Genomic DNA, 23,146 nt, shown 5'->3' with positions numbered 1-23,146 from the left:
TCAGGAAACCGGTAGTTTAGTACCAACTGGGCAGAATAAACTAGTTCAAGGTGAGGCAATTTCCTCAGGTTACTTAAAAAAGTGAATAGTAACAAAGGAAAAATATATAATCTAATTCCTCCCTCAGCTGTGATTCCTACTGATGGGACTCCATGAACATTGATCGGAATCATTTTCATCTCTTTTGAGTACAAACAGTGGAGAATCGGGATGAAGTATTGATTGTTCAATGCTTGGCTTGACATCAGGTGTGTGTGAAAACCAAGGCAGCTTAGCAAAGGATAGGACAGGACAGGATAGGATAGGTCAGATGGAAGGCATCTTCAAAGACCAAGTCCAACTGCCTCACGACTTCAGGGCTAACCAAAAGTTAAAGGAATGAGGGCATTATCCAAATGCCTCTTGAACACTTCCAAAATCCTTGCATCCCATTTAAGTGTGGATTTGCATGTTTAGATTGCTTACTGTGATTCCAGACAAATTAGGGGACGTTTAGCTGGTGAATCCCACAGCTTATTTGAATATAGTTTTGTAAAATGGTTGATTGTCGCACTGACACATGGCATGAATTTGCTCCTGACAGGTTCTGGGGAATCATAAAAGCACAGAACGGTTTGGGTTGGAAGGGACCTTAAAGATTCATTCCAAGCCCTGCCACGTCCACGACCCCTCAAAGCCCCATCCAGCCTGATCGTGGGCACGGCCAGACATCTGCAGCTCCTTTGGGAGACTGGTTCCAGCCCCTCACCGCCCTCATGGTGAAGGATTTCTTCCTCGTGACTAATCTACATCTTCCCTCTTTTAGTTTAAAGCCTAAGCCATCGCTACACCCCCCGACGAAGAATCATAGAATCGTAAGGGTTGGAAAAGCCCTCCAAGATCATCTGGTCCAACCGCCCCCCTACCACCAATGTCACCCACTAAACAATGTCCCCAAGCAACACGTCCAACCTTTCCTTGAACACCCCCGGGGACGGTGACTCCACCGCCTCCCTGGGCAACCCGTCCCAACGCCTGACCGCTCTTTCTGAGCAGAAACTTCTCAAAATTTCCAACCTGAACCTCCCCTGGCACAACCTGGGACCATTCCCTCTGGTCCTATCACTAGTTACCTGTGAGAAGAGGCTGACTGCAGCTCCCCACACCTTCCTTTCAGGGAGTTGTAGAGAGCAATGAGGTCTGCCCTGAGCCTCCTCTTCTCCAGACCGAACACACTCAGTTCCCTCAGCTGCTCCTCACAGGACTTCTGTTCCAGGCCCTTCCCCGGCCTCGTAGCCCTGCTCTGGACACGCTCCAGCGCCTTGATGTCCTTCTGGTAGCGAGGGGCCCAAAACTGAACCCAGCACTCGAGGTGCGGCCTCACCAGAGCTGAGCACAGGGGGACGATCACCTCCCTGCTCCTGGTGGCCGCACTGTTCCTGGTACAAGCCAGGATGCCGTTGGCCTTCTGGGCCACCTGAGCACGCTGCTGGCTCGTGGTCAGGCGAGCATCAATGAGCACTCCCAGAGCCCTTTCCTCTGCACAGCGCTCTGGGGAGGAGGCCAAACTGGGGCTGGGGACACTGGGGAGGGGGACACCGGCGATGGGGACACCAGGGAGGGGGATACCGGGGCTGGGGACACCGGCGATGGGGACACCGGGGAGGGGGATACTGGGGCTGGGGACACCGGGGCTGGGGACACCGGGGAGGGGGATACTGGGGCTGGGGACACCGGTGATGGGGACACTGGGGAGGGAGACACCGGGGCTGGGGACACCGGGGAGGGGGATACCGGGGCTGGGGACACCAGGGCTGGGAACACCGGGGAGGGGGATACCGGGGCTGGGGACACCGGTGATGGGGACACTGGGGAGGGAGACACCGGGGCTGGGGACACCGGGGAGGGGGATACCGGGGCTGGGGACACCGGGTCTGGGGACACCGGGGAGGAGGACACCGGGGCTGGGGACACTGGGGAGGGGGACACCGGCGATGGGGACAAGGGGCCATCGCCCTGCGGGGTGCCGTTGCCGTTCTCCAGCACCGGGGAGAAGCCCGGTGACAGGGAAGGCCTCAGGGGCCAGCCCCGTGATGGCGCCGGGGGGGGTCGCGCAGGACGAGGCCGGCCGGGAGGCGGCGGCGGAGGAGCCCGGGGCGGAGCTCGGCGGCGACCGGGGAGGGGACGGCGGCCACCGGGGGGGTTGGAGGGGCGGCGGTAGGGGCGGGCCACGTCGCGGCGGGCGGAGCGGCCCGGCGGGGGTGGGCTTGCGGCCGCCGCGGCCCTGTTGTGTGGCAGCCGTTGGGGCCCCGGCCCCGCCGCCATGGAGGACCCGGCGCGGCTGCTGGTGGCGGCGGCGGCGGCGGCCGCTCACGGAGCCGGGGTGGCTCTGCCCGGGGGCATCCCGCCCGCCGGAGGAGCCGCCGCCGCCGCCGCCGCCGGGGATCCGGCCGCTGCGCCGCCGCCGGGGCCGCCGCCCGCCCCTCACGACACGGGCGATGTCCTGCAGCAGATCATGGCCATCACCGACCAGAGCCTGGACGAGGCCCAGGCCAGGTACCGCGGGCCTGCGGCGGGCCCGTGGCGGCGGCGGTGGGGAGGGAGCGGCCCCGGTGGGTGGGGAGGGCCCCGGGGTTTCCCCCCCCCCCACCGACACCCCCGGTACGGCGGTGGGGGGGGCTCGGGTGGGTGCCGGTCGCCTTCCCCCGCAGCCCGGTGCCGTGACTCAGCTGGGGGCCGGGGGCCGCTGGGTCGTGTCGGGGATGTCGCGATAGGAGGGGGGGGCTGTTGGGTCTGAGAGCTTGGGGGGCACGGCCGCTGAACGCCGCCTGGAAACGCTGCTGGGGTTTGGGGTCTGCTCCTCCGGGGTCCCGTGCGGCTCGGGATGTGCCGTGGTCCTGTGCTGGGCTCGTCGGCGTTAAAGGCTCTTTGGTGGGGAGCCGGGGTCCGGAGGCACAAAGTTCCCCACGTCTTCCTGCGTCCTTGCTTCTCCTCCGCTGGGATGTGCTTGAATAGTTGGATGGAGCGCCTGGAGGACACGCGGGTTCTTCACTTCTACTTCTCAGACCCCTTCCTTTTCAGTATAGCCCACTAACAAATTCACGTTTGGGCTTCGGACTCGGACTGTAGCCACCACCCCCAGTAAAACTGGGGTTGTTCTGCATGGTGGGACCAAGACCTGGAGCGGCGAAGCGGTGGCTGCCGTTGAGTGTCGAGGCGCTTGGCGCTTCGATCACGGTTTGCTTGGCAGGGAAGGAGGGAGCCCGGCCCGGTGCAGGTGCAAGGTGCCAGGGGGCAGCTGCACCCAAAGATCTGTCACCACCTCCTCGCTGCTCTGAGTTTCCCTAGAACCACATTAAAAGGGAAAAGAATTGTATTCGTTCTTTTCCTGGACACGCTGTTGTGTCTCGTTGACCTCGTTGGGATGTAAATAATTGCAGAGAATAACATGACATGCTGCAAAGAAATCACCATAATTCAGCATCTTCTCGTGTATTCTCTTTGCCCTAGAGGTACGTCTGGCCCTGATTGGCGCTGTGTAATTACATGCTTTGCTTACTTGGCGTGTGCTGGTTACGAGAGGTGGGCAGCCCCGATGATGAGGCAGTTTGGAAGAAGGTGGAGACTGTAACAGAGCGGGCTTATGAAATCGGCGACATGGTTTTCTGGCCTCCTCTTCCAGTCAGTCGCGTGCTGCTCGGACTTTCCGCTGTGAAGCCCAGGCATTCTGCGCAGTTGACCCTCTCTGCTTGCCCCCAGTTTTCCCCATCGGATCCGGTTGTAATGGTGCCGATAACTAGCGGCTTCATTTTTTTATTTTTGCCTGAAGTTTTAGCCCTATTCAGGTACACCTGTTGCTGTCGGATGCTGTCAGTGACTGACGCAGCCCAGGCAGATGCTAGGCTCCTGGCGGTTCGAGTGGGTTGTCTGAATATAAGCAAAAGTGGTCCTTTCAACAAAGGTCATCATCTGTTCTTAAAGAAAACTCTTCCAGGTAACTTTCAACTGCAGGGTGTAGGGAAATGACACCTGAAAGCGGTGCTTGCTCTGGGTCAAGCATATGACCACTGGTAATGCAGGAAGTCATCCCAACGCTCAAGTATGATTTTCTTTTCTACCTGGCACCAGATCTCAGAAGTAACTGTGTGCAGCTCCCATATAGTTTCTCTAGGAGGAGAATGGCCTATAGGTAGCATAAAAGAAAATTGCAGCTCTTACAGCCTCATATTTAAGGCAATTGAGAGCAAAAGAAATTTGTCGGGAACTTCGGATCCAAATAACAGTTGAAGAACAGGCTTGGAAAGATGGCTTGAACTTTGTTTAAATGATGTTACTTTATCTGCACTCATTGTCTTAAAAATGCAGTCAAAATATACTGGAAGCACGGCAGACTTTGAAGGCCCCAAAATTTTACAGTGCCTTTACCATATTTTCATGTCTATGTGCATAACAGAGGCTTTTGTATTCTGGACAAGAAGTTTGTTTGGTTTACTCAGAAAATCTGCATGTCCTTAAGAGGACTTAATGCTGAGAAAGTAAAACTGGGGCCTGGTTTTAAACCCATTGCTCCAGGGACACGAATGGGGATTTGGGACTTGTCATACCTCAGTGGAACAGCATTGCTATGATTAACGGCTTTATTTGTCGGGCATTACTTTTATTCTTTTGTATTAAAAATGCATGTTGCTGTACTTCGTTTGTATTATTTATATGTATGTTTGAATGTCCGAGGGTTCTCCTGAGTTCTTTCAGTTCTTTCAGTGCACATAACTCGGATTTTTAAACCGTAAGATGAAAGCTTGGGTCAAAGTTTGATTTAGAGAAAATTAATGTAGCAAGGATAAGTTCATCGCTGCTATTAAACGTGTTACCTTATCAACTTACAGCTCTTGACAAGAGTTAGAGGCGTTATTAATTATGCAGTGATTCCTGGGAAGCTTCTTGGCTCTAGTATCTCTACCCTCCTGCCTTGTACGTAAAGCACCGCTTTTTAAACCCAGGTGGAGAGTACAGTCTTGAGGCTTAGTGTTCATTTTCCCTCTCTCTCCCTTTCCCTTCCCCCCCTAACCCCCCTCCCCTTTTTTTTTTCCCTCATCAGGCAAGGACAATAGACTCCACTAGGCTGTCTTCTCAGCTGCCTTTGTTCTCAGGCTGTTTGTCTTTGGGTTGATATTATCAAACATCTATATAGATGAACTGGGTTTATGCTTCTTTCGGCCGTGTAACGAACGAAACCGGCCAATTGACTTCAGCTTCTGCTGTTTTTGTTAAAAGCCAGTGTTCTGACGTTCACTGGTGGTTCAGTTGCTGTAAATGTTATTGGTGCAAGCTTGTGAGGAAGCTGAAGCTGGGCACCTGTGTTTGTGCTTTTGCCAATAGCCTGAGAACTGGCTGATGTGCAAGACCGAAGGCCAATTTGTTTATATAAAAACCGTCAAAAGCATTGAAACCTAGGTGCGAGGGTGATTTAAATATTATTTCTGAAGTACAAAAGAGGTCAGGAGAAGCAAAAGAGACTCGCTGAGGCGTATGTTGCAGCTAGGCACTTCTTCCCACTGCCAGTTAGTGGAAGCGAGGCACTAACCAAGCAAGGCACCTACCTGCTGGCTGCTGTTTAAAATTGATAACAGCCGGTATCTGTGGAAAATGCTGCTCACCCTTTGTGAGCAACTTCAGCTTCCTCTCTTATGTGCTGCTCTCCACACTTCACGTTTGTTTTCGACTAAGCAAGGGATGTAATTCTGTGAAGACTGCACTTCTTGCCCCCACATAAAATACTCTTTTGGTAGAGCTGAAGTTGCTTATGGTTCATATAAGCTGTGCAAAATTCTGAATTTAAAGGCCTGTGTGTTTTTATGACAGCTTGCTCCCCGTGATGAATGAGTATAGCACTTAAATGAAATATATCACCAGAACTTGCAAATGTACTTCTTAATCGTGTATGCTAACCTGCTATTACTGAAGCACGATCCAGTTCTCTGCAAGCCTTGGCATCTTCTCTGTGTTTCCTGTTGGCATTCACTCACTCTTTCTTCTTTCATTTCAGAAAACATGCCTTGAACTGCCACAGAATGAAGCCTGCTCTTTTCAGCGTGCTGTGTGAGATCAAGGAAAAAACAGGTGCGTTGGTGTCTCTTCTGGTTTCAACTTGCAAAAAAAAAACCCAACCCAACCAACAGTCGGTGATTAGCTTTGCTCTTGTTTAATGTGGCCCAGATTTTCCCTTATTGGTTCTACTACTGAAGGCTATTTTGGGGATTAATAGTGTTCTGCAAGCTGGGAATTGTTTTGATTTGTTTTTCATAATGCTGTTAGTGTTTTCATTTGGAGAAAACAATGTTTGTTTGTTTGTTTTGCACAAGTGTTTTGCTTGTGCTGAGGGAGGAAATCTATAGATTTTTCTTTTTCTTTTTTGATACCTGGCAAAATACCTGGACTGTCCTGAATAATGTTACTGTGCTGTTGTGCTTTTTTTTTTTTTCCTTTAAGGAATTGGTACCAAAGCTGCAGTGGTAGTAAGAGTTCTAAGTTGACAAATAATTGTATTACAGAGGAAAGGAGACAGTAAGAGAGAAAGCTTTGGGATACTGGAAAACACAGAAGTGGCAGGAAGTGGAATTGTTGGGTGTATCATGCAACTGTCTTTTTGAAGAGCAGAAGCATCGGGAGCAAACGGATTTCAATTTTGGATCACTCAGTGTACACTCATACATAACCTCTTAAGCAATGTTGCTTGAATATCTAATTTCTGTAAGGTGTAGTGAACTTTGATTTTTTTAAAAGAAAACATCTGTTTTCGTTATCTGTAACTAAACTGGTGCTTTTTCAGCTTCTAGCTGTATTAATGCTTGACAACCTCAACCTGTGTTTGCATTATTTCTTCTAAAAGTGTATTGCACCTTGCAGTACATTTCGTAACGCCGCCAAATGAAGACCATACGGTTACGTCCTCTGTGCTGCCCTTGTCATCCGAGGCAGCTTTAAGGCAGACGTTGATGTCCCCTTTTTAGGGTTTGGTTGCATATATCCCATTCTCACAGTAGCAGTTTGTTTCGGAAGAAAAACGGAGGAATAAGTGTGTGTGTGGTGTCTGGATCTGCTTTTCTGTCTGTACTTTGAGTGCCGGTATCCTTAAAAGAGGGTCTTTCATCTGATTTTCCTTTCTACGTTGAAAGCTGCCTTCTGGGCTTTATTGATTGAAGCTGTGACTTCTCCGAGCTAAATGCACTTGCAGGAACAGGCTCTGATATCCCGGTTATGCTGGATTTGTTTTGGTCTCATAGGTTTTTGAATGTCTGATGGTCTGTCTATTCCTTATTTAAATTATGGGGAGCAGATGTTACGGCTTCAAGCAAACAAAAGCCTGGACATACTGTAGCACAAGGTTTTGGGCTTTCTTTGTGACCCAGGCACACAAGCTTCTTTTCTAGCTCTGAAATCAGTTTAAAACATGTTCCTCCCCCCCATCTTTCTTTTCGTCCTTTGTTGGACTGCTAGTATCATTCACAATAGCTCAGGATAAGCCGTACGCCTTTGCAAGGGGCAGCCAGCTGAAAGGTGCTGAAAAATTCTGCCCAACAGCAGTATATTGAATAAAAAAAATAAAAATGACTCGGATTTGGCCACATTTTGTAATTGTTCAAGCCCTATTTTTTCCTCTAAAATTATATATTTATATATTTTTTCATTTTAAACTATTCAGTTATGGGGAAAATGGGTATTTTGTTTTCAGGTAGGTCATAACTATGTATGTCTAGAGCATATGGAGCTATTTGAAGAGGCATCTAATCCAATAAATCCTACTTAGGTTTTTTTTTTTGGGAACTCACAGAAGCAGGAGCATTTTTAATCTATGCAGCAAATAGGACTTTGGTGTGCTGCTGGTTGGGTTACGCTTCAGATATATGATTCAAGCTATCTGAATTCAAGCATGGCCTAATTCTATAATAAAAATCAGAATTAAATGTCTGTAGTGTGGAAGATGCATGCTTTCGGTGCTGGATATTACATTTTGGAGGTCTTGGCTGTACTGTGCTAAGGGAATGCTGGGCTGTGATGGGGCTTGCTGCCCTTTGGCACAGGGAGAGTGTGTTTCTGCGCACTTTTGTGGAACACGCTGCACAGTGGGACCCAGATCCTGTATTTCTGACCTGTGGTACTCCACAAACACATTCCGTGCCTCCCCTTGCCTTTTCTTTCTCTTTTTTTTTTGTTGCCGTTGCTAGCTGCAATCCGCTGGCCTTCCTTTGAACGTGCTGGCGCTCGGCTCGGTTCGTTCAATGGGTACCTTTTGATTCGGTCATAAAACTTGGCAAACGGTGTGGCCGAAGAACACGCTTTCTCTTTGTTGCTGGGTTTGTTGACATTCTTACGTAGCTGTGCCTTGTTCCTCAGCACTCGGAGCCCTGCTGGCTTTTGTCTTCTGTTTCAATTCGCTTTCCTCTCTCTCTCTCTCCCCCTGCCTCTCTCTGAGTGAGCAAGACTGCCTTGAATTTTGAGAAAGTGCTCTCCTGTTACAATGCCTTGAGATCAGCTGAACCAACAGCGCTGTCATTCTCTGTGCTGGGATTCTTGGGAAGCCGGTATCCTAACTGACTGAAAAACGCGGTGTTTTGTATGCCTGAAGATTGTTCTTGTGGCTGCTGGATGAAAAATCTGTTTGGTAATGTGTGTGCGGGGTTATGCTAGCACTGAGAAGTGGTTTGGAAGGGGTTTGTGATGGTTTAAGCCAGTTTTAAGGTGACCTGCTACTAAAAAAAAAGCTGCCTTCTCACCTAACAGTCTGATTTGCTGCATGGAATGCCAAATGGAGGAAACCCTTCGCCTTGAATAAAACATCACAAGTCAGTATTTAGCAGTATTTATAGGATAAATGTTTGCAGGTGTAACATAGGTGATAGGATCATTTGGGGGGAAAACTGAGCCATCGAGGAGGAGGCACGCAGGTCTGTGGAACTGGACACGCGCAGCATTAGTGCAAGGTGCTGTCTGCTTGCACCGCTGGTGCTGTGCTGGCGAGGCGCGTTCGTGTGCTTTCACTGAAAAAGAAACAAGCAAAAATCAAAAGCAAACTAATGGCGGCCAACATGGGACCCAGCTGCCTACTTCTTTGCACTCTGCGTAGGTATTTTCTGCTAAATACAGCATGGGCTGTTCATTTCTGGCCCTAAGATGACAATTTTTGGTTTTGACTTAGTATATTCTATACCCTCTAGATGCATTTATCTTGCTCTTCCGCATTATTTGCTCTTTGAAGGAAAACCTGGAAAGGAAAGCAAGTCTAAGCAAAGTGTGCATCACTTATTTTGGTACCACTGATCTTGTACAGTTCATTACAGAACTGCAAATCTTTAATTAATGATATGTAAATATATTGTAATGATTGCATTTGCATACTGAGTGAGGCTTCAGCACCTTAGGTTGTGATGTGTTTTAATTAAAGATTAATTAGAAATGATGGGAATTTCATTTTGCTTAGTATAATTATTTTACATATTTGATGAATATCTGGTAGGTGATGTGCAAGAGAATGCACAATATTATATTAGTGCTTGTGACAGGAGCGACTCTTCAGGCGTTTTGATCCAGTCTAGGGTTTTCTTAGGCATTCATAAAAGTGAAATATTGTGAAATATTTAAACGTACCATTACACGAGGACTTCATAAAACACTAACTGTGCAGTAACTGGTTTAGTGGAAGGGCAAACCCAGTGTTCAGCTGTCCTCTCAACAGGTAGGAAATAAAATGGATAATTTGTATTTTCTCAAAGCTTGTATTTAAAGGCAGCCAAAGAATTACATAGTTACTGAGCTTCTTTGTGCCTTTGCCAGAGCTGCTGGGAGCAGCTGTTTTTTTCCTGATGCTTTTGCTGTACCCATGCTCCAGTGTTTTAGCGTCTTGACTCAAAGCTCTGAGTATTAATAAAGAGCTGTCATATGCTATGTTCTTAAAGTGGTGTGGGAACTTCAAAAATCTGATGGTCAGAAGGCTGCTGAGAGTGGGAAGTTTTCTTTCTGGCCTTCTAAGCATTGTGAGTCAGTAGAAAATAATCAGTAGGTAAGGACACGCGTGTTTAACAAGTCTGTCGATTAGGATGCGTGGTTAAAAGTGGTAAGCTCTCTCCTTTTGGAATCCTTATTGTTTAATCCAGTCTAGTTTTTACAGAAGCCACAATGCCAGCAGGAGTTTGCCATCTATCAGGACTGTGTGCAGAAAGGGGGTGATGCCTGACCTGCAGAGCATGCCAAGAGCTCACAGGGCAGAGGAAGCTCCCTTGACAAACTGCTTGCTGGTACAGCGCGTACTTCTGGCGTTGTTCTTGCTAGGCTGTCGAAAGAGACTTGCAGAAGCTGGTGTGAGCACGGCATTCCTACAGTGGCAAAGGCTTTACTCTCCCGTTTTGTCACTTTGTTGAGATTATCAACTCTGGGAGGTTGGTAGACAAGTGACTGCAGCTCTTGTACTTGGAAATTAGAATCAGCTGCTGCACGCAGCAAACACGGTTATGAATTCACTGACTAGGTAGTTTTGACTGAATCTCATGTAAGTTATGATCTGTACAAATACTATCACCGGGTGAAGATGCTAGGGGTAAAGATAAAGTTCAAGCACAAGGTATCCATTCCAGGAGATGGTGGCATTACTTTAAAGACAGTATCTGTGCTAATGATTTCTGTAGAACTTGTATTTTATCTGTCAGGCAAATTAAGATGCGGTTATGCCAAAAAAAGTTTGAAATCAACCCGAGAGAGTGGGTCGGACTGAGCTGAGCTGCTTGCATTCATCGATCCTTAGGTCTGTTCATCTTTGAAGGAGTTCATTCAATAAACCCTTGAACTACTGGGTTGCAAATGCAGTTTACAGCATGTTAGTGGTAGTTAACTCCTCTCTAGTTTCTTGCTGCTTACCAGATTCTTCCAGCCAACCGGATTCTTCCCTTGAGATTGTGGAAGTGCTTTATACATGCTTTTCAGCAGTCAACTTGAGATGAGCTTATGTGTAATTGATGATAACTAATGTCTAATTACCATAATTAGACAAGTGACATAAAATTAAGCTGCAGCTGGGAGCTTGACTTCAACATGAGGTATGCTGATATGCATCATAATGTGCATAAAAAGGTGTTTGGCAGAAACGCACTCAAATAAGAACATGACACCAGAATACCCGTTCCTCCAGACTTACACTTGCCAGTCCAAACAGTTTAAAGTGGGTTTTGTCAAAAAATAAAACAAAAAACAAGGAGCATTCTCTGCTATGCCAAGGCCTTCTGGAAAAAAGAGCCCTTTCTCTGTTTTGTTTCCTGTTCATTCGGTACCATCGGGTTTATGCTGTAGATGGTCTGCTATTATTTTTAAGATATTCTCATTTTAATTACATAATGGTTAGAAAATCAACTAACGTTTTACATATTTAACAGGCCCCTCAAGTTGTGGTTTAACCTGGCAGGCGGCTGAGTACCGCACAGCCACTTGCTCAGTGCCCCCCAGTGAGATGGAGGAGGGAACTGAAACAGGGAAAAGTGTGAGAGCTCGTGGGTTGAGATAAAGAAAGGTCAATAAGAAAGAAAAGGGATGGGGGGAAGAAATGGGGGAAAAAAACACAAAACCAAACCAAGTGATGTAAAACACACCCAGCTGACTGATGCCCAGCCAGTCTGTGAGCATCAGCAGCCCCCCTTTGGTGAGTTTGGGTCAGCAATATATATCAACACCATTTTCCTTCCAAGTCCAAAACACAGGGCCATGCCGGATACTGTGAAGAAAACTGACTCTATCCCAGTCAAAACCAGGACACCTCCCTTGTTGTTGTAACTGGAGTTCAACAGTTACATTTAGTGGCCATCCCTTGTGCTACATTTTAGCTGCTTTTGCTTTACCTTGTTCTGGTTGCAAAGAGCTCGGGGGCGTCCCGGAGAAGACCTTGATTGTTGTGACAGAGAGAAGATCTGCAGCCACCCCAAATGCTCTCTTTTCTTCAGAACTGTGTAGTAATTTCTGTATGGCCTGCAAAATATGATAATATTTTATCATATAATATATTTATCAATATAAAAAATCATGTTCAGCAATGTGATTGTAAGTTCAGACTTTGTGCGTTCAAAGTTGTGCACCTGGCGCATTGCTTTTTTTTAAAATGTGCTAGTTTGCCTATAAAATGCTGAATATTACTATAAATGTCTACGTTAAATGTCTCTGTACATATACATTGTTCTCGTGCCCTCATACTAGCATCTATGCATAACAAGAGATGTTTTGTGCTTAGCTTTGGTAGGGAATAAAATATTCCTGTTAACCTGCTGATTAAAATTTGGAAAAGGTCATTTGAGTTTTGTAGCTTCACAAGATTAAGACCAACTGTTCGTTAAACTAAAATTGTCTAGCAATTAAAATCCAATTAAAAGGCAAAGAGCTCTTGGCGTTTTCTGAATTGACTCAGTATCTCACGAGTTTTTGGTTTTTTTTAAGGGAGTTCATGATAAATTGTCAAAAACTGGGAAATTCAGTTTTCAAAACAAATTTGCTCAGAATCAATCTTGAGTAATCTGAGCACAGAGTCTGGCTTTGTTGGATATAAGCATAATGAAACTGGCTTCTCGTCCATATTTTCTTATTTTTTCAGATTTTAATAGGACAAAACGTAGTCTGTTGTTGTACGCTATAATTGTGTCCTTGGCCTATTAAGCAGCCCAGGTCAAACTTGTCCCCTGTGGACAGATTTCAGCAGGACCTTACAGTGGTGTGGTGTTCTTTTCAGTTCCTGGACTTGGAAATGTAGCAGCTGTAGTGGTTCGGGCCTTTTGTCCACCTACTGCGGTCTGTCTTCATAATCCAGTACCGATTACTGCTGAGGACCGTGCAAGCAGCCAGGCAGCAGGCTGATAGGTGGTGAGCTGCTCTGTAAAAATCTCCTAATTTTTACAGGTTGCCAGGCGTGCTAGTCCGTGAGCTCTAAAACAATTTCTAAATGTGGATGGAGTGTAAACTAGTAGGACCCCGAGTAGTCTTATTATCTGCATGTGTTGGAAAACTCGCCTTGTGATTTCATGTCTCTCGATCTGACCAATGTTTTCTTCTGATGTGCTGTCTCCTGGCTTCGGTACTGCTTCCTTTTTTTCCCTTGACCTCAAGAAGTCCTCTAAAGCCTGTGAAGGGTGTTTAAATGCTCTACCAGATCTGAAGTGGATGCTCTTTCCTGTTTCAGAAATAATCTTTTGATTCCCTCTTTATATTTATCTAGTGTTAAGTATTCGTGGTATTCAGGAAGAAGATCCCCCCGATGCTCAACTAATGAGACTAGATAACATGTTGCTGGCAGAGGGTGTCTCCGGGCCCGAGAAAAGAGGAAGAGGAGGACCAATGGCTGTAGCAGCAACATCAGGTGGCTGTCCAAATGACAATAGCATTGAACACTCTGACTACAGGGCCAAGCTGTCACAGATCCGACAGATATACCACTCTGAGCTAGAGAAATATGAACAGGTGATCTTTCTGCATGGAAGAGTTTTTATCATCTCAATTAAAAATAACCGTTTTTTCCTTTGGTGTTGGTTTTAAGAACAGAACAGGAAGCATAATAAATTCAGATGAATGCAAGGATATCAAATTCGGTTGAAAACTTATCTCAGTGTTACAGAAGTAAGGTGAAGATAGAGGGACTGGACATCAAACTAAAGATAATAAATGTCTCGTTTATCTTTGTTGCAGCGTTTTGTAAGAGTAAATAAAAGTAAAACTGAAACATGGAAACTCCTCTAAAGTTTTTGGATATGTATTCTTGTTGGGGAAATTAATTCCGGGGTATTTTATTGTTTGTCGATACAAATGTATTTATTTTCAGGCCTGCAGTGAGTTTACTACCCACGTTATGAACCTGCTTAGGGAACAGAGTAGAACAAGACCAATTTCGCCAAAAGAAATAGAGCGCATGGTGAACATAATCCATGGCAAATTCAGCACCATCCAGATGCAACTGAAGCAGAGCACGTGCGAGGCAGTAATGATCCTGCGTTCACGGTTTCTTGATGCAAGGTACTGTGAAAACACAATCTAGCGATAACAGATGTTTAAGTCTGGACTTTCTTTGTTGCTCGATGCCAATGACTGCATAAGGAGCCTTGAGTCTGTCATTCCCAGTGTTGACTTAGTTTAAGTATTGACAACTTGCCACCTGTTCTGCCTGCTAAAGTATGCTTACTTTGACATTAACATCTGATTAATTCCGTGCAATTCTTATGTTCTCCTTCAAATGGGATGTATTTTGGAGTAGACCACTGGCTTGTTGTTCTCTGTCAGGTCTACTCTGTCACGCGGTCTAAGTAGGAATAATTGTGCTCTTTTGATAGGCGTAAACGACGTAACTTCAGCAAACAGGCAACAGAAGTACTGAATGAATACTTTTATTCGCATCTGAGTAATCCTTACCCCAGTGAAGAGGCCAAAGAAGAGCTAGCAAAGAAAGGTGGCATCACAGTTTCACAGGTATGAAGGATTTTATCTGGAGTTAAATTAAGTGACTTCTTTTCTTAAATAGTGTTGTTTTGTCCCCAGTAGCTAGCAAGAGGCTTCACTCACTGCTGTGAAATAGTACACAGCATTTAGGTTATTCTGAAGGGATTAGTAGGGTGCGTTTTCTGCTTGAAGCCCGCTTTAAAATGCTGCCTTTGAGTAACTTGTGAATACAGTGTAAATGTATTAGTTTGATCGAATGCTAACAGGGATATATGTCTCCAGGTTTCCAACTGGTTTGGTAACAAAAGAATTCGATACAAAAAAAACATGGGGAAGTTCCAAGAAGAAGCCAATATTTATGCTGCAAAAACAGCTGTAGATGCAACAAATGTTGTGGCTCAAGGCAACCAGGCAAATTCTCCATCTACACCAAATTCAGGTAAGCGAGAGTGCTAGTGAGGAGAGTGTCTGCTTGAAAAGTCTCTAATTATTTCCTGTGATGACAAGTACCATGAGCTATTGTTTTTTGAACCTGTCACAGGATTTCTTTTTCCGTTAAACTTAGTTTTTCTAGGAGTACTACAGTATCTATGCTTTTGCATTACAAAGTGGTTTTTGTTTGTTTATTTTTTTCTTAAGCTTCCTCTGGCTCTTTTAAGATGACAAATTCCGGAGATTCGTTTATAAACTTGCAGTCATTGACTTCCTACCAGAGCTCCCCAGTGGGAGGCAATGTGCAGTCGCAGGTAAGCAGGTTTTTTAAAACTAGATTCTCTTAATATCAGATAAGGATGGATTTTTGGTTCTCTAGCTAGCACTGACCAGAATGCAAGAAGTGACTAGAGTCAAAATGCTGAAATGAGTCAAGAAACAAACCTGCTCAAATGTATGTTTTCTGTTTCAACCAGACCCTTTAAAATGAGTAAGATCTAAATTAACCTACTGGTATTCTTCCATCCTTCAAATTTACATTACTGAACTGGTTTTTCCTTATTTTAGAGTCAGTCTTGCTCTGTATACGTAGAACTTTGTGTAGCATTGTAGTTTTTCTGATTAATGGTATTGTCAGATGCACTGTAAGCTTTCTTATGAATTCCTAAATGCACTGGAACTGCACAGAATTTGTTCCTCTCACAGGAACCCTAGTTGTTCTATGAAAAGCTGTATGTGACAGTAGGCTTGATACCAGGTTCTAATTCTGTTTAATGACCTAGTTAAGTATAGCTCAGTTAATAGCAAGAAGCTGCAAAGAAAACTTCAAAGTTTTAAAATAAAATAGGTAATCCCACTCATAATACTTCATTTCTTTGACTTGACTTTTTTTTTTTCTCTCTTATTGTTGTTATTCTGTGGGATCTTGTTATAGATGGATTCCTTGCATCATGTCATACACCAGACAGGAAGATATGACACAATTGTGGGGAATCCTTTGTACACGACGCAGCGCATAGATGTAAGATGTACTCAAATATTACTCTAGTAGAAACAAAACTCATGCCTGAGATTGGCTACTGATCTGTAAATAAACATTAACTTCATTCCCCCTGAGCTGTCTGTTGTGGGGACAGGAAAAAGCTGAAAGTAGAAGTTTTCAGTTTATTCTTGCCACAAACAGATGGCAGTAAGAATGCTACTGTAAAATCAGGGTGGGGTGGGGAGGTGTTATGGGATGTTCCTGGACTGTTCTTTGCCAGGAAATAACAACTATTTGATTTCATAAGCACTGTTACTTGTAAGGTTTAAGCATATGAAGGCATACTTTATTGTCTGCAAGTAGTTTCTTAAAAGATCTAATGAAATGATGTTTGTTTTACCTTCAGGCTAATGGCAGCTGGCAGGATGCTACCACCCCTTCATCAATCACTTCACCTGCTGGAGATCCTGGAAGTGTTAATTCGGATGCGTCTAATTAAGTTTTTAGGACCTATTGATGAGAGGAAAGAGGTCATTAGTGTAATTTGTCAATGTTGCTCTTTTGCCAATACTCTTGTTTATACAACTTGACACACAGCTAATTACCTCAGAAAAACCCTGGAACCAATAGAAGATTGTGATTACAATGATACCTCTCTACCTCTCAGCCTCACGCAGTTGAGTTCTTTTTACTTATGCCCATTGGGATGTGAAATTGTTTTAAAAGAACTTGCTTCATTTTCCTAACCAAATTCATTTTTTTAAATATCAATTTTATGGTAAGAATCTGAAAGTGTCTCTTCTAGAACTTGGCGTTTGTCTCAAGTTTTACAGCTTAAGAAAATTGACTTATTTTAATTTCCATAAAGTTTTTTACTCTGAGATTTCTGTTCTAGCTGATAGATACTAACAATTAACCCCCCCTGTATTGTAATTGTATGCGTTCTCTGTATTGTAATTTTGTATAGGAAAATAAGCTTTTCTTACCTAGACTTCATTCTGAGCTGATTAATCAGAACGTTGCTTTACCAAAACTCTCACTGGACTTGGCTCTCGGGTAGCCCCTTCCATCCTGTGTCACCCCTAATCCTAATTTAATGTCTAGTGTAAAACCGCCTTCCCCCCCCCCCCCTTGGTTCTGTGCATTTCTGCCGCTGTTAATACAAAGACCACCACTTTCAGTTGAGATTTTATCAAAGATAATAAACTTCCAAAGCCTTTTTTTTTATTATTATTATTATTTTTTTATTTTTCCTCTTTCCCGCCTTTCCGTGAGGGGCTGGGGGGGGGGGGGCGGGAGGACGCTGAGGGAAGCTCCCGCGCATGCGCCCTCCTCAGGGCGCCGCCATTTCCCGACGTGCCCCGCGCCCAACGGCGGGCAGCGGGGGCCGCCATGTTGGCGCGGACGGCGGAGCCCGCCCGGTGCCGGTGAGTGACGGGACCGGGACCAGGACCGGGACCGGGGGTTTTGAGGGGTGGGCAGGGGGGCACGGCCGCCGTGAACCTGACCGCAGCGTTCTTGCAGGTCCGAGGAGATGCCGCAGCGGGCGGCGGGGCAGGAGGTGAGCGCTGGAGGGATGCGGGGGCGGCCTGAGGGGGCGGCGGGGCCGCCCCGCAGCGTGTGGTAACGTTTGCGGGACCGTTTTTCCCTCAGGCATCCCCCGGTGGATCCCCCTGTGCGGCTGACGGTGCTGTGCCAGGTAGGGGAGGCCGCGGGCAGCAGCAGTCCTGGGGTGCTGTGAGGAAAAGGTGCTGATCTAACCCTCACACGCCGCACTGCTGCTGCTCTGAGCGAGGCCCTGTACGTTTAAACCCCCAGGAAAAGCCCGTTTCTCTCTGTCCTTCTCCTGCTGGCGTTAGCAATGTGGTGATTGTGCGCGTTTTTCTCAGAACTTGACCCCGCAGAAAAGAAAGGGGATGCTGAGCAACCCGTAAAGGCACCTGACGTAATTGCTGTGAGCAAGGAGAACGTTAGTTCCCTTGTGAACGCTGGAGCAGGTACAAGGAAAAGATCCTATGGAAGTCCAAGCCCCAGGAAAAGCCCGCTCCTTGTCAGTCCTCAAGCCAAGCGTCGCTCTTGGCGTCGTTCAAGCCTGAAGGGGACAAAACGTCGGAAATCTCTGCCTCCTTTTCACCAGGATGTCACTGGTAATGCTCTTCTGCCTCCCTTTATTGAACTCTCTTGAAAAACTCATGCGGTGGCCTGCTGCAAGTTGAAATTTGATTTCATGGAATGGTTTTTACTGTAATTACGGAGTAATTGCATTATTCCAAGCTACTAGCCTGTGGCTGTGTTGGCAATGGTCTCTGAGGTCCGGGTACTTGAAGTTAAAAGGAGGTTGCTGTGCTAATGGGTTCTGTAAACCCCTGTTTGCAGTCTCTGCCTTTTTACTTCTATGGCTGAGCCTTAAGGAGGATTTTTCTTGCTAGGTCTTTCTGCCTCTTTTCCCTTCTCCTTCTGTGTCCTGCAGATGGCACACACGTACAACAAGCGTCTTGTGGAATGATTTCGGCTGCTTGTGGCTTGGTGTAAAGTTGTTCCTAAATTTTATTTTTCAGAATTGTGCGAGTCAATTAGCCTTGATCTGCCAGAGACGGATCGGCTTTCTATGCTGTTGCTGTCCAGTTTCCAGGTAAGCTTCTCTGTTGTGGAAGTGCGTTATTCTTCTCTTGACTTTCTCTGACATTCTGATTCCTGTAACTGAGCCGTGAGGTAGGGGCAGGGAAGGAGGCTCTCCTTTGTCCTTCAGTAACGAGTCATCCCGCAAGCTTACAGCAGAAGGTCTAACCTTACGCAGGTGTTTAAGGGGGTAAAAAAAGAGCAGTCATACAGCATACAGAGCTTAGGGGTGACCTGTTTAACTTTGCCATATAGCACATTAAAGGGTGCTGAGACCTTTTCTCTGTTCTCGTAGTTTTCTGCGCAGAAACTTGAACACGTCTTGAAGCAGACAGAGGGTTTTAGTCCCGAGGCTTTCAAAGCTAACGGTAAGTTGCACTATGTGCATCACAAAGCAGGGGTAATCCCAATGTTTTAAATACTTACCCTTCGCTGGCATTCTCTTGAGATGAAACCAGATGTCTTTGAGAGGAGGGGTTGGAGAGGTCAGGTGCTGCCAAAATTACCTGAATGATGGTCTTTGTAAGATCCAGCGCATGACCACGGTTTTTTGGGGGGGAAGACAAATGGACACACTGAACTATGGTCCCAGAGATGAGTTACTCCTTTAGAGGCAGTATGAGTAATAACTAGAATGCCTCCTGACGAGGAATCAGGCTGGTATTGTGCAGGTTAGGTAGCAGCTTTGCTTTTCGGTATTACGAATTCTGTAGGTACAAGCGCTGTTCCATCTTACTTTGTTTTCCTCTCCAGTCAACTCGGTTTCAGAAGACCTGAAGCGATACATAGAGAAACTGAAACTAGACGGAACACTGAAGACCTGCATAGAGAAGACTGAAATGTAAGGACTCGCCTGGCTCATCTCTAGTTTATTATTTTTCTGTTTTTACCTCGTGGCCCTCCCCAGACGTCTCAGTTTGCAAACAGCGAACAACCTGTTGCCTGTGGGTGCCAGGCTTCCTGGGGGGCAATGACATGGCCGAGCAAACAGTCCGGTGAATATTTACAGGGGTGTTATTTTCCTTGAGGAGGTCCAAGAGGCTTTTCTCTTTCATGCTGTGCAGTTTAAAGCATTGCTGCGTAAGCGCTAAGCAGTCACCCGAGCCCTCTGTGACGATACACAAGTGTTTTATCTCTGTATATCGTACTGGTGTTGCACTTCTCTGCTTTAGGGGTTCATTGGATTCCATTTCAGACGAGTCAGTGGCCCAAGCCAAGGAGCATATCGCCAGGTAAGGTGGGCTGTGCGCGTTCTGAGATTGTATAAAGACCAAAACGGGTTTTCATAGAGGGTTAGGGTTGCGTTTGTGGTGTGTTTAGTTCTCTGGCTCTGCTTTCTGAGGGCGAGTGTTGTAATTTAACCTTACAAAGGGAACACTGGTCGCGTGCAGACCTCTTTTCTTCTCTCCCTAGGTTTTCTGCTGAATGTCGGGCTTGGGACGAGCTCTTACAGCGCTACCAGAAAGGCGCTGAAGAAATGGCCAGGTGCGGCTTGTTACGTGCGGTGGTACCCGAGAACTTTCTGGCAGAAAAAGAAACGCAGAAGCCTGCTCCGAGCGATGCCGCAGGCAGCGCACGACGCTACCACCTTTTTTTTTTTTCCAGGCAGCTGGAGGAGTGCAAGGCTAATCCAGGACACGCAGAGCCTCCAAACTACCTGGAGACGTCTCAGGCCCAGGTCCTGAGCAGCAAACCCAACTACCGGGAGATCCTGGAGGCGCAGGGCGAGGTCCTGAAGTGTGTGGAGCTGGCGGTGAGTTGCGCGCTGCCCCGCGCCGCGCCCCGTGCCCCTTCCCGCCCCTCCTCGCTGAGCCCCGCGGCCTTTCGCAGCTCGACGAACTGCGGCAGGCGGTGGAGCTGCTGCGGGCTTTCGGTGAGGACGGCCACCAGTACCTGCGGGGACTGTCGCAGCACCTGGGTAAGCGCCGATCCCCCCGGGACCGTTACCGGGACCGTTACCACTCAGCCGGGGGCTGACAGCCTCTCTGTGCCCCTCTCTTCTAGCGACACGGACCTTCCGGCGCCTGGAGGACTCGCCGGTGCGCAAGCTCCTCGCTGCCCCGCGGAGGCCGGCGCCGCCGGAGGGCTGAGGGAGCCGGGACCGGGAGCGGACCGGGCCGAGGGGCGCTCAATAAACACGGCTCTCTTCCGCCTTCGGCGTCTGTCGCAGCTCATTGGTCGCTTTGCGCGTCGCTCAAAGCGCCGCCTCCAATCGCCTCAGCGTCGCGCTCGGTGTCAGCCAATAGCCGCGCGGTAAAGCGGGGTGGGGGCGGAGCCTCCCTTCAACGCGGAAGTGGCGGCGGCGGCCATGGCGGCGGCGGAGGAGCCGCCGGCCCCGCTCACCGGCGTGGGCTGGGCCGCGACGCCCGAGGCGGCCCCCGCGGGGTGGAGCGTGGTGAGCTGGGGGGGGGAGAAGGGGGAGAGGGGGAGGCACGGAGCGACCCGGCCCCGGCCTCACCCTCCCCGTGCCCGCAGCTCACCACCAGCGTGGAGGGCGCCGCGGCCAACCTGGGCAAGGGCTTCGGCCACAAGGGCGGCGGGTACCTGTGCGTGAGCACCGGAGGGCAGGTACGGGGGGCGGGCAAGGCTGCGGGGTGAGGGGGGCGCGGCGGGAGGGGGGTGAAGTCCCCCGGTCCTGGTCCCCAGCCCCCCACGGTCCTGGTGCTGAGCTGGTCTCGGTCCCGAGCCCTCGATCCCGGTCCGGGACCCGAGCCTGAGCCCCCGGTGCCGATCCTGGTCCCAGTCCCGGGGCCGAGTACCCCCCGGTCCAGGTCCCTGTCCCGAGCCTCCCATGGTCCCGGTGCTGAGCCCCCGGTGCCAAGCCGATCCTGATCCTCATCCCAGTACCGGGACTGAGCCCCCTGTCCTCATCCTGGGGCCGAGTCAGTCCTGGTCTGGGTCTCGGTGCCAAACCGGTCCTGATCCTGGTCCCCATCCCCATTCCAATCCCGGTGCCGAGCCCCCCGCATCCCATGCAGGCAGCAGCCAGCCCCGTGGTGACCGACGTGCAGGTGCTGAGCGAGCGGAATCCACAGCCCATGGGTTACAGCCGTGTCCCCGAGTTCCCGGAGCCTCGTAAGTGTCCGGGGGGAGGTAACGGGGCCCGGAGCTCAGCCCCCAGCCCCTGCCGCTCGCTGTTTCCCCCCCCCGCAGGTGCCGGGGTGTCCCGCAAGAAGCGGGTGTACGTGAGGCTGCAGCCGCTCAGTGCCGCCGACACGGCTGTTTTCGACATCAAGCTGAGCAGCAAGAGCAAAGCCATCCCGCACTACATGAAGATCGGGTAGGGAGGCCGCGCCCCTCACCCATGCTCCCACCCTTCCCAGCTTTCTGCTGCAAAACGCCCTTTCTTGCTTTTTTTTTTTTCCCCCCTCCCTAGGGAACTGGGTGGCTTTGCTGTCTGGTGTAAAAAAGGGCCGGTGCCGAAATCCAGCCTCGCACCGGTCCCCAGCCCCAGGACCGTCAGCCTGGGGCTGAAGCAGCTCTCGCTGCAGCCGGCTGCGGACGCGGAGCAGAAGTACGTATGCGTTAAACGCTTCCAGCCTTACCTGGACCTGGCCGGCGCTGGGAACAGCTCCTGCTGCTGCCACCTCGTGGTTCCCACCCCTGTAGGGTCAGCTGCGTTTTAATGCAGCCTCCAGGTGAGCCTTGAGTTAATTCTGGTGTCCCACAGGGCACCAGAGAGGCCCTTGGCTCGGAGTGGCACCAAACGAGCTTCTTTCACACTACACAACTCGGCAGACGACGGCTCCGGCATCTACAACCTCTCAGGTAAGCTCGCCCTTCATCTGCCACGCACCATGGAGCTGCGTAAAGCAAAGCGTACCCCTAGTTAAGAGAGCTTCAACTGAAATCAGAGTGTTGGCTCATACACTGTTATTTCTGCACAGCTGATCCTTTTAAACGTTGCAGCTGAGCAAAGTTTTTAGAGGAAGCTTCTTTTAGTGAGAGACTTCCCCCTGAAAGCTGTTCCTGGCTTGCATTAGGAGACATCACTGGCCTCCTGTGCAAAGTTTTTCTTCTCCAGGTGCTAAGATGGCCTCGGCTGCTCAGTGTAGCACCCTGAGTGTTTTCAGGAGGTCTCCTTTGGCGTTATTAAAACCCCTGCTGCTCGCTTCTCTTTTCAGCTATGGATGGGGTACCTTTCACACTACATCCCAAATTTGAAAGCTCCCTCAGCTTTGGCAGTAATGTGAGTATTGTTTAAGGTGCTGACGCGCCGCTAGTTAGTCCCAGCCCCTAACTAGGCTTACCTAGAAACATTTAATGCCCGTTTTAGGCTCTTCTTGCAGAGCTGAATGTTAAGTCCCTTGCTGACATTGAGAAAGAGGTAAGCAGGCTGCTTTTACCACACCCCTGTTTTGGTGGCAACAGTCTGAATTTCCTGAATACCCGTGTCTTGCCTTGACTGATTGTTTTTTGTCATTGTTTTCAGTACAATTACGCTTTTGTAGTGGAAAGGACAGCTGCTGCCAGACTCCCACCCAGCATTTGCTAGCACCGGGGTCTACCAGGCCTGTGAGGATGTAAAGTGCTGACAAACATCCAAGCTGCTCTGAGCTCCTCTCTCTCTCTCTCAGATTAAAGTTCAGGGTACCTGAAGAAACCTAATCGATATCCAATTACAGGAATCAACTGAGGAAGAAAAATAAATGCGTTTCTCTTCTCAACTGCCAAAATATTTTT

At 48.3% G+C, this 23,146-nt stretch overlaps 3 protein-coding genes across 4 annotated transcripts; all 3 read left to right on the top strand.

Moving 5' to 3' along the window:
* Positions 1-2,225: 2,225 nt before the first annotated feature.
* PBX4 (PBX homeobox 4) lies at positions 2,226-17,063 on the top strand. The gene is made up of 9 exons (XM_080571474.1): positions 2,226-2,535; positions 6,026-6,099; positions 13,220-13,461; positions 13,820-14,010; positions 14,325-14,460; positions 14,713-14,869; positions 15,070-15,176; positions 15,797-15,883; positions 16,251-17,063. Exons 1-9 carry the CDS (start codon positions 2,303-2,305, stop codon positions 16,341-16,343), a joined length of 1,320 nt encoding a protein of 439 aa, XP_080427600.1. The 5' UTR covers positions 2,226-2,302; the 3' UTR covers positions 16,344-17,063.
* An 88-nt stretch (positions 17,064-17,151) lies between these two features.
* DSN1 (DSN1 component of MIS12 kinetochore complex) lies at positions 17,152-20,615 on the top strand. Of its 2 annotated transcripts, none has more exons than XM_080571478.1 (12): positions 17,152-17,271; positions 17,358-17,405; positions 17,498-17,543; positions 17,734-17,991; positions 18,403-18,476; positions 18,759-18,831; positions 19,217-19,304; positions 19,636-19,695; positions 19,877-19,948; positions 20,069-20,216; positions 20,294-20,381; positions 20,468-20,615. In XM_080571478.1, the coding sequence occupies exons 1-12, from the start codon at positions 17,167-17,169 to the stop codon at positions 20,551-20,553; spliced, it is 1,146 nt and encodes a 381-aa protein (XP_080427604.1). In that variant the 5' UTR covers positions 17,152-17,166; the 3' UTR covers positions 20,554-20,615. The 2 variants fall into 2 exon arrangements, with proteins under 2 accessions (XP_080427604.1, XP_080427605.1); XM_080571479.1 differs by having other exon boundaries at positions 17,162-17,271; positions 17,369-17,405.
* An 84-nt stretch (positions 20,616-20,699) lies between these two features.
* Positions 20,700-23,139, top strand: MVB12A (multivesicular body subunit 12A). Its single transcript, XM_080571490.1, has 9 exons — positions 20,700-20,858; positions 20,939-21,031; positions 21,442-21,538; positions 21,617-21,743; positions 21,840-21,977; positions 22,134-22,231; positions 22,588-22,652; positions 22,740-22,790; positions 22,896-23,139. The coding sequence occupies exons 1-9, from the start codon at positions 20,772-20,774 to the stop codon at positions 22,956-22,958; spliced, it is 819 nt and encodes a 272-aa protein (XP_080427616.1). The 5' UTR covers positions 20,700-20,771; the 3' UTR covers positions 22,959-23,139.
* Positions 23,140-23,146: the final 7 nt, after the last annotated feature.

This window comes from Anser brachyrhynchus (genome assembly GCF_964034855.1).
Source record: "Anser brachyrhynchus genome assembly, chromosome: 32".
NCBI lineage: Eukaryota > Metazoa > Chordata > Aves > Anseriformes > Anatidae > Anser > Anser brachyrhynchus.
Note: the sequence above shows the minus strand (reverse complement) of the source record. Positions and strands in the feature narration are given on the sequence as shown.

Coding starts and splice junctions, on each gene's coding strand:
- MVB12A (XM_080571490.1), top strand. CDS start 20,772: ATGGCGGCGGCGGAGGAGCCGCCGGCCCCGCTCACCGGCGTGGGCTGG. Junction 21,978..22,133: donor GCTGCGGACGCGGAGCAGAA/GTACGTATGCGT, acceptor GGTGTCCCACAG/GGCACCAGAGAGGCCCTTGG. Junction 22,232..22,587: donor CGGCATCTACAACCTCTCAG/GTAAGCTCGCCC, acceptor TTCTCTTTTCAG/CTATGGATGGGGTACCTTTC.
- DSN1 (XM_080571478.1), top strand. CDS start 17,167: ATGCGCCCTCCTCAGGGCGCCGCCATTTCCCGACGTGCCCCGCGCCCA. Junction 19,305..19,635: donor TGCATAGAGAAGACTGAAAT/GTAAGGACTCGC, acceptor TCTCTGCTTTAG/GGGTTCATTGGATTCCATTT. Junction 20,217..20,293: donor TGAAGTGTGTGGAGCTGGCG/GTGAGTTGCGCG, acceptor GGCCTTTCGCAG/CTCGACGAACTGCGGCAGGC.
- PBX4 (XM_080571474.1), top strand. CDS start 2,303: ATGGAGGACCCGGCGCGGCTGCTGGTGGCGGCGGCGGCGGCGGCCGCT. Junction 13,462..13,819: donor AGCTAGAGAAATATGAACAG/GTGATCTTTCTG, acceptor ATTTATTTTCAG/GCCTGCAGTGAGTTTACTAC. Junction 15,177..15,796: donor GAGGCAATGTGCAGTCGCAG/GTAAGCAGGTTT, acceptor ATCTTGTTATAG/ATGGATTCCTTGCATCATGT.